This window comes from Cotesia glomerata, linkage group LG8 (genome assembly GCF_020080835.1).
Source record: "Cotesia glomerata isolate CgM1 linkage group LG8, MPM_Cglom_v2.3, whole genome shotgun sequence".
NCBI lineage: Eukaryota > Metazoa > Arthropoda > Insecta > Hymenoptera > Braconidae > Cotesia > Cotesia glomerata.
Window position 1 is genome coordinate 5,871,843 of NC_058165.1, and position 11,137 is coordinate 5,882,979.

At 30.7% G+C, this 11,137-nt stretch overlaps 2 protein-coding genes across 2 annotated transcripts; both read right to left on the reverse strand.

The window, feature by feature from the left end:
• Positions 1–10,337, reverse strand: LOC123271046. Its single transcript, XM_044737281.1, has 7 exons — positions 10,193–10,337; positions 10,091–10,129; positions 9,801–10,023; positions 9,606–9,736; positions 7,613–7,763; positions 473–615; positions 1–391 (listed from the first exon to the last, which is right to left on the reverse strand). The coding sequence occupies exons 2-7, from the start codon at positions 10,121–10,123 to the stop codon at positions 161–163; spliced, it is 912 nt and encodes a 303-aa protein (XP_044593216.1). The 5' UTR covers positions 10,124–10,129; positions 10,193–10,337; the 3' UTR covers positions 1–160.
• On the reverse strand, positions 1,733–3,711 carry LOC123271038. Its single transcript, XM_044737272.1, has 2 exons — positions 2,560–3,711; positions 1,733–2,458 (listed from the first exon to the last, which is right to left on the reverse strand). The coding sequence occupies exons 1-2, from the start codon at positions 3,707–3,709 to the stop codon at positions 2,409–2,411; spliced, it is 1,200 nt and encodes a 399-aa protein (XP_044593207.1). The 5' UTR covers positions 3,710–3,711; the 3' UTR covers positions 1,733–2,408.
• Positions 10,338–11,137: the final 800 nt, after the last annotated feature.

Consider the following 11,137-nt stretch of genomic DNA (forward strand, 5'->3'; position numbering starts at 1 on the left):
CAAAATTTGGGAAGTTACTGGTTTTACAACAATTATTTATTCATAATTGATATTCATACATCATAAGCGTCTATTTTAAAGTTAATTAAACGCTTGCAATGGTAAACAATTTAGATTTCTGCATTACCTAGTTCTCTGAGTTACCCATACGAATAACAATTTAAAAATAATTGAGACAGGCATCAATTTCATTGTAATCTACTAAAGATTCATTATCGATGGTTATATTTATCTTATATGAATTTTGTTTTTTCAATTGTGGAGCGACATATTCACACTCATAGACTCCTTCATCTTCATTAGTTACTCCTGAGATAATTAATTCTCTGGTATATGTAAAAGAATGTTCATCATTTTGTACTTCGAAGTAGTTGTAAGATACTCTGTAACTCTGAAAATAAAATTATTAGTGTGATGTTCAAAAAATTAATTAAATTAAAGATGTAGCAATTGCACTGGTTAGTATATTTACCTGCTTAGGAATTTTCCAGCGTAATAAATACAAATGGCCATGAGGAGTATCGACAGAGCATTTCAATTTTAATGTTTGGCCGGGAATTATAGGCTCTGGTGAATTGTTAATTATCACTGGGTTGTAGAGATTCGAATTTTTATCTAATTAAATGGTAATTGTTTTTGAGATTAATCTTATTATACGATGTGATTTTTTTATATTTAAGGAGAGGGTTTTTATGAAATATTAAAAAATTTTTTCTTGGAAAATTACGGAAATTGTGAATATAGAAAAAATAGCGGTTTTATATTTCAGTAGAGTCACTGTTACCCTTAGTTATCTTTTTCGAAGTTTTTATAAGTCATAAGTAAATTTTCATGGAATTTAATACAATTTTTTAAAAGTTTCAAAAGTAAACTAAAGGGGGAACACCACTGTTACGATCAAAAAAAAGAAGTGTTTTCGGGAATTTTTTTGACAGGGAAAATATAGGAATTTGAGAATCGGGTTTTTTTTTTTAATTTTATTAAGGGTACATTAAAGATTATTACCCTAAATTTTTATTAAAAAATATTTAATTATTATAAAAATTGAGACATGCAGTAACTGGTGAGCCTTGCTTGCGGGGCATCCATGTTTTTGTTTGAGTCCATGTGAAATAGCGTGGTACTTGTAAATAGAGTAATGTTCGTGCAAAGGCACCAAAATCATCCGCACGATTACACAATTCAAAAAATGCAGTGAGTGTAGTTTTAGGTGGATTTATTGCACGATCAATCGCTGTCTCGTTCGTGAAAAATACACGCTGACCGTTTTCAAGATGGATGGCTAACTGAACAACTGCTGGATCCCGTTCATGAATTGGAAAACCAAAGATACGCCAAGCAGCTTCATTGAAGCTGATGTACCGACCAATTTGGTAGAGCGTTATTTCATCGTTTTTATTCACTGGAGGAGCATTCACATTAGTATTTTCCACTCTAAACACAGCCATATCACTGCCTTTATGGACATACTTGCAAATGTATTTGATGCTCTTCACAGAACTGCAGAACTCAACATTAATATGAACATTATATGTCTTGCTCAGCAGAGGCGAATATGGCACCACCCAACGATTGTCAATATCAATGTCTGTGTTGATGATATTTTTAATAAATGATTGTCCGCCATTTTCAGGATTTCTTCGACGATATATTGGGTATCCGTCGACATTTGTGACCGTATCATTGGTAAAATCTTTAGGAAAATTTTTAGTACATTTTCCATCAGCCATGCAAGGCGATGAACTATTAAAAGTACCACATGGACCATGAATCATGTTTGTTGTAACAATATCAAACAGCAGTTGGTCAGTGGATGGATCTGGAATTTCCGCAGAAATGATACTATCGATTTCTTCAGGACGGATTTTGTCGATGAACCAAACCAAAATGTGTGCATGAGGTAATCCTCGCTTTTGCCACTCAACCGAATACATCCAGCAACGTGTGGGACCAAATACATGTGATTTAGTAATGAAACTTATTAAAGACTTCAACTTTTGTCTGAACACACGTGCTGTAATGTCATGGCGATGTATTGCATTTTGGCCAGGCAGTAGCAAAGATGTAATCTCTGGCCATTTTGGATTACATGTAAACGTGATAAATAAACATGGTCGTCCATATTCGCGCACGAAAGTCAGAGCATCCTGTATATATTCTTGCATATGACGTGGACTGCCTACGTACGATGATGGTAAAATGACATGGTTACCAATTTCGGCGACGTCGGCGTTGTTGTTGATAGCGTTTCGCAAATGAATGTACTCTTCCGCGCGCAGCTTTTGTTGATTATATCGTAAGTATCGTAGTCGTTCGCTCTCAATCTTCGCGTACATGTCGACCATGAATTGTTGACAAAGCTCACGACATCGTAAAATGACGTTGTCCAGGCCACGTCTAATCATTAATCAGTACGCATAATAATCCTTTGAGCTAACGTTCTTGTTTGTTTCAGCTCCTGTAATATTTGTTCATAAAAATTAATTTAAATTTATTACGTTCAATAATTTAATTGTTTTGTTAAATGATTAATGATCAAATTAATAATCAATGAAGTACCTGATACGGGATCTCGTTGTTTTATGTTTATGCAATATCCGTCTTGTCCCTTCCAGAATATTAGCGGATATTGGAGAGCGTCATATGAACGATGTGTGTCAGCAATGAACTGAAGATTATTATTTCTTCTACGAATCACAATTTCTCGTGCAGCTGTACAATCGCCAACCATGATTCCAGCAACATCATCAACAATGGGTGCATTGAATCTACGAATATGCTCTCCAGCTGGTGTTTTATCAGGATTAATGACGATAGCGTGATTATCGCTTTGTAATTGGTGCATATGTGATTTGAATATTTTCAACAACTCGTTGTGCTCGTTCAAAAGAGCATCTAGCTCGCTGAAGATGCGCCTGGCATAAAGTGAATCAAGGTTATTATAATCACAACGTGCATTCACGCGATTGGCAAGTGCGCTTCCGGAATCCTCGCCGCCTATAAAGTAGATTTGTAAGAATTTATGTGGTTCGTTTGGCATTGGCAGCAGTGAGCCCATTTTATGATAAGCTTGGCCTCTGATTTTGAATGTAGAATTGAATTGTTGACTATTTGCATTAGTATTTCGAACTATTTCTGTTGCTCCGAACGATGTCATTTGAAAGCATGAATTGAATCTTCGAATTGACTTCAGGAACACGTTAGAATCTGGATCCGTGCCGATAAGTAAGCCGTTCAATGGTTCAGGTGGTGTTTCAATTTTAGGTAGTTGCACTTTTCCTGACGCGCAACACATCCCAGCTGGCTCATTTTTGAATTTCAGAGCATGACAATGCGGACATTCCTTGTCCATAGCACCAATTACTACTATTGAATGAGCATAATATTCAATATCGGGCTCATACTGGAATGTTAGACGCAGGAATGAATCAGATATAAATGCTCGATGTACCTGTTGTCGTTGTTGGTCATTTGTTCTTCGTCTATTGACTGTGAAACGGCGTGATTGTCGTTGTTCTAATCTTCTGACTTCATTGCGTTCAGCTCGTGTATCTTCTGGCTCTTCTTGATGCAATTGCGCCATTCTGACACGTGCATCAGTATTTTGTTGCTGGATTTGTTCTTCTGTTCTTTCGGATCTGCTATTTCGCAAGTTTCGAGCTTTACTTATACTGCGGCTCAAATCAGCCCCTTTGCGTTTTCTTGGCATTGCTCACTGTACAAAACATACATAAATAGAATTAATGAAATTATTTAATGATGAAAAATGTTAAAAGTGTTACGTCCGGAATTTGGACTTTTTTTTGTAAATAATTTAGTATTCGGCCCAAGTCGATTAAGACCTATAGACCGGGAACTCTTGAGACTTAATTTATTGAGAAAGATAGGTTTTGTTTTAATGATTAGATTTGTAGTTTAAATTTAATACATATATTGTTTAAGAATCAAATTATCGCTTAAAAATTACAGTTTATATACAATGTTTAGTTTTGAATCCGTTTAACACAATAAGTAATGTTTTAAAATTATACCTGGTTTGTCGCTTTCAATTAATTTTATAATTTTCACTACAACTGATTTTAATTAACACTTTATTCTTGATTTACGATTTTAATATTTATAGATTGGTGTAATTATTGATTTTATTTTTTTTGTATTTAATTTGAATATTCTTAGGACGATGTTAACACTAGGATGTCCTAGACACGAGAGAGCGATACGACGACAGTTTTCCGGGGCTGAGAGTTTAGGTGGGTCCGATAATTGAAACAGTAGGGGGACAATGTATCCAATTAGCTCTCTAGTTTGGGACTTCCACCCTCTCTCTAAATGTTCCGGGAAACTAGCTGTGCATCGACTATCTTGTGTGTTATCTCTTACAAGGGTATAGGTATATTCCTAAAGTTAGTGGTATATACATCTGTCCATGTATAGGCACATCAATACACACACAAACACATTTATTCTTATGCGCACAATATTTTATGTTCTATTTGAAACTATTTTGTTACATTATTTCCTAAATTTATTCAGTACGTTGATTTTTCGAACATCTTCACTTTATAAAAAAAAAATAATTCATCTTTTAGCTTAAATCCTTTTATTCTTATATAATATATCTTAAATCTCCCTTATTACTTTATTTTACCTTCAGTATTTAATAACTATATTTGTTGAGTTTATTGTTAACTCTCATATTTTTAAAGACTTTCAATTATTCTGAATTAAACAGTCGTATTAAATATTTCTTAAATTATTCGTTGTACTATTAATATTTCTAGTTGATATTCTCTAAAATTATTTTATGTGATACTCAAAAATTCTTTATAATTCCATTCAACGTGGCTCATGCAGGCGACTGTTATCTAAAATCATTGTTTGCATTGCGCCGACCGTAGTTTCAAACACGTTTTGAACTACCTAAATACTCACGTTGAGTCATAAGGAAAATAAATTTTACTGTAATAATATTTAAACGGAAATAACTGAGAGATAAAAATAAAACAAGAAAATATAAAAAATAATGAAAATTAAAAAAAATGTCTAGGACATAACAAAAGTATAATTAGGGCCAGGATTTTTGCCGCAGTTTTGAAATGATTAGTTTTAATTTATGAAATTATAACAAAAATATAAGTTTTATGGAAAAATTTTTCAAAAAAAAGTAAAAAATTAAATTTTATGAAAACAGTGTCTCTTATAATTTTTTCATACAACCAATATTTCCATTGACATTTCAAAATAAAGATTCATAATGATTGATTTTTTGGAAACTATGAAAATCTTAATTGTTCAATTACATTTTTTTAATAAAATTAAATTAAAATTACATTTTTATAAGATCAACAACATTTTCGATATAAATAAAAAAAAGTATACTTACAACACAAAATCCGTTTTTATTGGAAGCTCGTGTCACGTGTTGAGTACTTTTGAGGTTATAAAATCACTTGATTAACTAATCGTACAAAATACACTCAAAATTGATAATTTAATTATTATTGATAAAATAGGAATGATCAAAAGTTAATATGAGAGTTACACTGAGATAGCAAAATAATAATTGTCAACGTTACTACTACACTTGATGCATAAACAATAATGATGACCGACAACTGTGTAGGGAGTGAGAAAGAAAGGAGACCGGCTTCGTTCTCATCCTTACTCCGTGCTGTTTACTGGGTCAGAAGTGACACCTGTAGACATCTGGCGGGGATAATTAATTAAATGACGATTGATCAGTTTTCGACCGGAGAGGAAAAATGATTAAATTACTAAAATGGCTATTAAAAAATAAGGGTTGATCGTAGAAAGGTGAAAATTGAGGATTGTATGTATTTTTGTATGTTGTATCATAAAAAAATAGAAATTAAAAATTTTGTCTAAAAAATAAAAAAAAAAATTTAGGGGTGGACTACCCCTAACATTTAGGGGGATGAAAAATAGATGTTGGCCGATTCTCATAGATACCGAATATGCACAAAAAATTTCATCAAAATCGGTCAAGCCGTTTCGGAGGAGTATGGCAACGAAAACTGTAACACGAGAATTTTATATATTAGATACAGTCTTGTAGTTTTCGTTTTTTATTAATTGTAATTAAACGACACTGAATTAATTAACCATTCGCATTCAGTGACCTACAATCGTCGATTAAAATTTAAAAAAAAAAAATTTAACTCAAATAATTGATTTTTTCACAAGTTACAGTGTTTCCGGGGTTTCATACATGACGGACAGGCAAATTTTTTGACCTATTTTGATGTTTTTTTCCGTTTCTATTGCAGTAAATCAATTTTGAGAAAGTATGGAATTAATCTCCATTAAATTATCTCGACAATAGTATGCAAAATATCTTGATTCCGTGAACTAACAAGGTTATAATACTAAAAATAGTTGCTTAAATGAGGCGAAAAAAATTTGTCGATCGTAAAGCACTATCTGATGCTTCGCATCATGAGTCGTGCAAAACGGATCATCTAAAAATAAAAACCCAAATTGCTTTTTAATCAGTAAGGATGTAGTTATCGTCGCACGTACGAGATTTAAAAAATTTTCATTTAAAAGATTTTTTTAGCCGGGTTAAAACAAAAAAAAAAAAAAACAGTAAGAATAGTGAGAGAATTTTTAATCAGTCGCCATTATTTAAAAATTAAAATTTTCAAAATTTTGTCCGTGCGACGATAACTACATCCTTACTGATTAAAAAGCAATTTGGGTTTTTATTTTCAGATGATCCGTTTTTGAGTTATAAAACCGACCATAGAGGGGGAAATTTTTTCTAGTGCTCTACGAGATTGTTAATAACTTTGTAATAATTAAATATTTTTCAATAAAAATTTAGGGTAATAATCTTTAATGTACAGTTAATAAAATAAAAAAAATCCGATCCCCAAATTCCTTTATTTTCCCTATCGAAAAAATTCCCGAAAATCACCTCTTTTTTTCGATCGTCACAGTGGTGTTCCCCTTTAAGGAATCATTCTGGTTTGTACCTTTTGAGATGATTATTATTTTCTAGTTTATTTTTCGAATGTTTACATATCGAAAAGTATTGTGTTGAAATTCTATATAATAGTAGCTATGGCCCGAACTACAATCAAATGAAAATTTTGATTTTAATTATTTGTTTAGGACTAAAAACTGCGAAAAAAGGCTCAAATTCCATTTTTTTTAATCTCAGCCACGTCACTGTTTATCAATAAAAATTAATAAGTACTTATATATCGAAAGTAAGTAATTTTAGTTTTAATGTTTTAAATGAGCCTTTGCCATGTTATCATAGATGTGAGCTCTATATCAACGTTTTGAAAGAACACTATTCACCCCTAGTGTATTCATATGAAAAATATTAAAAAAAATAAAGTTTGATATTTTTTGCGCCGTTTGAGAGTGTATGTATTGAGCTGATCAAAGTTTATATCAATATCTATAATGGTTTCTGCATAAAAAAATAATGAATATTTGTTTTTTTCGAGCGCTGAAACCAGAAAGATTCCTTAAATAAAAATTTAGAAGCCGATTTAGGAAAATTGTATATTAAATTTATAAAAGTGATATGAAAAACATTTGAAATAAAATGAATATAATTAAATGATAAAATTTTATCTACCTGTAACTATTAATACATATTGAACACTTGTACGTTCCCCATAGCCTAAGGAGTTGCGGCATGTATAGTTTCCAGAATCGGCATCCGCAACATTTTTCAGCGTAAAACCTCTTTTAGATTCACGTATGCTATTCGAAACTATTTTTCCTCTCTGAAATTATAACAAATAACTTTTTAATCATAAATATCAGTTGAATCATATATTAAAAGTGTGCACGGAAAGAAATACATTGCGGATATCACTATGTCACTATGGGTGTGAACACTATACTGTATGGCTTAGAAGATTTTGATTCGATATAAAAATCGTCAGCATAGATGATTTGGCTATGGTGGGAATAGTAAAATCGACAATAGTTATAGCCGATGCTCCAATGTCACTATAGGCGTCAGACCCATAGTGACTGGCGACATTTACGATGCTCTTGGCAGAAAAGTCTATCCGTCATTGTTATATTTCTTATGCTGATATTGGAGTAGTAACAAAGTTTGTTTAATTAATTGAATGGGTTATGCACTGATAGAAAGATTTATTAACTACACGGAAAATAATGTGCAGTATCATGTACTACAAGATTGCAGTAAATGTTTCTGTAGTTACAAATATCATATAAGTGATAACAGTTACTCAATATGCGTCAAATTTTACTAAGTCAATAAGTTGAATTTACTCCAATCTTGCGGTAAATTCTACTGCACACTCCAATAACAAATACTCCACGTAGGAGTTGAAAGTACTACAGAAGGAACCGTTCCCGCTATTTCGCCAATTCGGGGTTAGTCTCTTGTTAGTATACTCGTTTATTATAGCGTCTCATAAATAATCATCTGTAAATAAAATACTAAACGTGACAGAAGAATTTGTTTATAGTTAAAAATATTTGTTAATATTTAACAAATCATTTATTAGAGACCACTTTTTAGTCTTTAACAAATATTTATTAGTATTTAAAAAGATTTATTAATATTTAATAAATTAATATTAGACTTATTAAATACAAACAAATTATTTTAAATACTAAGAAATATTTGTTTAATACTAAAACCTGGTCTCTAATAAATTCTAATGTAATTATTACAGATTTCATTAAAATTACATTGTAGAATGTAATATTTACATTGAAAGCTCTGAATATTAAATTAAAAAATTGAATTTAGAAAAATGTTATTTCAAACTGTAATTTTTATAGTTTTGATTAGGACGGGACCGATTTTACATTTGATACTGTAATTTTTGAAGTTTTCTCTTTTCCGTGCGTTAATGCGTGATGGCATGACCAAGGGAAATAGGGATTCATTTTTATATATATAGATAAATAAATATTTGTTAACAGTTAACAAATATTCATAAACCATTAATAAATATTTATTAACAGTTTATAAATTATTTATCAACTGTTAATAAATATTTGTTACCTGTCAACAAATATTTATTAAAATTTAATAAATAATTTATAAATTTTTAATAAATATTTATTAAGTCCTATGGTATTAAAAAATCATTTATTAACAATTAATAAAGCTTATTAAATATAAACAAATCCTTTTATCAGTGTGTTCGATGGAAAATATTTAAAAATTTTGTATTAAACTAGTTTATTGTAACAATTAATTTCAAAGAAGTTTTACTAATTTATGAATTAAACTAGATTAGTAAAACTAATTATTTTTACTAATTTATGAATGTTTATGTCGGCATAGTAGTTGTACCCATGAAATATTGACCGTAATTCGATAGAATTATTGATTGTCGCACCAAGTAATATCACGGGAAATACTAGTAGCATTGCGACATCTCCGATGCACTATGGGGCTGGCGGTAATGCTGTCACGTCAAGCCTCCTATGCGCCCGTGTAATAGACGCAAAGATTTTCATACCATACAGTATAGTAGATAATCCAAGCATAGGACTTATAGCAATGCAATATAACGACATAGGGATATCCGCAATGTATTTTTTTCCGTGTGGAAAATCTTTATTAATTGACTGACCTTAATGAGTTTATTACGAGAGTAACGTATGGTTGCCCGACATGAAAAATATACGTCATTACCGACTTTTTCGTACAAAGTATATACATAGCTGGCTGGAGGTGCTTCAACAAAACCAGGCCTGTAGGGCACTACAAAAGATCACAAGATTCGTTGAATAAATTAACTTGTTGAATTAGTTAGGAAGATAGTTACACAGAATGTAAACGTAGGTCCATGAAACATCATCAGATTTATTGAAGTGATCGGGCGTTAGGCCGATCCATTCGAGTCCGTTCCATCCTTCGGCAATTAATTTATCACTTTCGATGCAACCGTACCATCCAGTTTCTTGGAAAATAACACGTTCGCGTCTGAATAGAGCCAAATATTTTTCACCGTCAAATTCGTAAGTAATAATCGGTTTTTGTGAAGAACACTAAATAATTTAAAAAATTATTGACTGAATAATTGTAAAGATATTTTTCGTAAAACTTTTACTTTACCTTATATTCGTTTTCTTTTGCAGGTTCGGACATATAATACTGTACAAGTAATTTAATAGATTATTTAACAAAATTGATATTTTGATAAGAATTTTTACTCACCGAACAAGATGTATCAGATGCATAGATGAATGTTACATTTTTTTGACCGGTACACTTCAATTCTAAAGTGCTATCTTCAAATAAATTTATTCTTTCATTACTCGGAATGAATGATGGTGAATTGGCCCAAGACTCTGCACACAAATAAAATTGTTTTCAAACGTTATTAAATTTCGGAAAATTACTATTAAAAGCCTTTACATTTATTGTTATCGTTACTTTATATTAGTATAAAATTTTATAATTCGGTTAATGACATAAAAATTTTTTTTTTGCTATTAACTAGAAAAATAAAACAATTATAGTTCTAAAAATATAGTTTATAATTCAAAATTATAATTTTTTAAGCTTAACTTATACTCACGTAATAACTAGTTTTATTTTTATTTCATTGTTTTTTGCAAAAGTTTTATTTTTATTATTTTAATTGTAAAACTTACCGTAAATATTAACAAGTAAAAAAAGTACTCTAAAACTTTGAAAGTCCATATTTTTTCATTTAAAAAAAGAACGTTCAGAAATAGGAAAGATATTGCGTAGGCAACTTATTTGAGGCTGATTTTATATCGATATAGTCTGCCACCCGTAATTTAATAACTGGTCGAGGAATCTAAAAATTCCGGAAATTTTGGTGACGTCGACTAAAAAAATTAATTGATCGAGACTAATGAAATTGATTTATAAAGTCATTATCGACTTATCAGCACTCTATTTCACTAATGAGTACTCTTAATTATATTACGTTGTAGTTTTAGAACTAAAATTTTTGTTTAAATATAAAAAAATATTTATTTTATGGTTTCTTTAAATTTTTTTTTAAAAAAATAAAATTTAAGAAATCTCAATGCGAAAACGCATTAAGTCTCTCATCCGGTCTCACTAAAAATTTTTCCGACATTAGCCTGTTCTGAATGCTTTAAAAAAGATTAAGGCAGTTCGAGCGTA

Excerpts from the sequence above, each read along its gene's own strand:
- LOC123271038 (XM_044737272.1), bottom strand. The coding sequence starts at position 3,709 with ATGCCAAGAAAACGCAAAGGGGCTGATTTGAGCCGCAGTATAAGTAAA. Across the intron at positions 2,459-2,559 it reads ACAACGAGATCCCGTATCAG|GAGCTGAAACAAACAAGAAC; the intron begins GTACTTCATTGA and ends CAAATATTACAG.
- LOC123271046 (XM_044737281.1), bottom strand. The coding sequence starts at position 10,123 with ATGTCCGAACCTGCAAAAGAAAACGAATATAAG. Across the intron at positions 9,737-9,800 it reads GACCTACGTTTACATTCTGT|TGCCCTACAGGCCTGGTTTT; the intron begins GTAACTATCTTC and ends GATCTTTTGTAG. Across the intron at positions 392-472 it reads GCTGGAAAATTCCTAAGCAG|AGTTACAGAGTATCTTACAA; the intron begins GTAAATATACTA and ends TTTTATTTTCAG.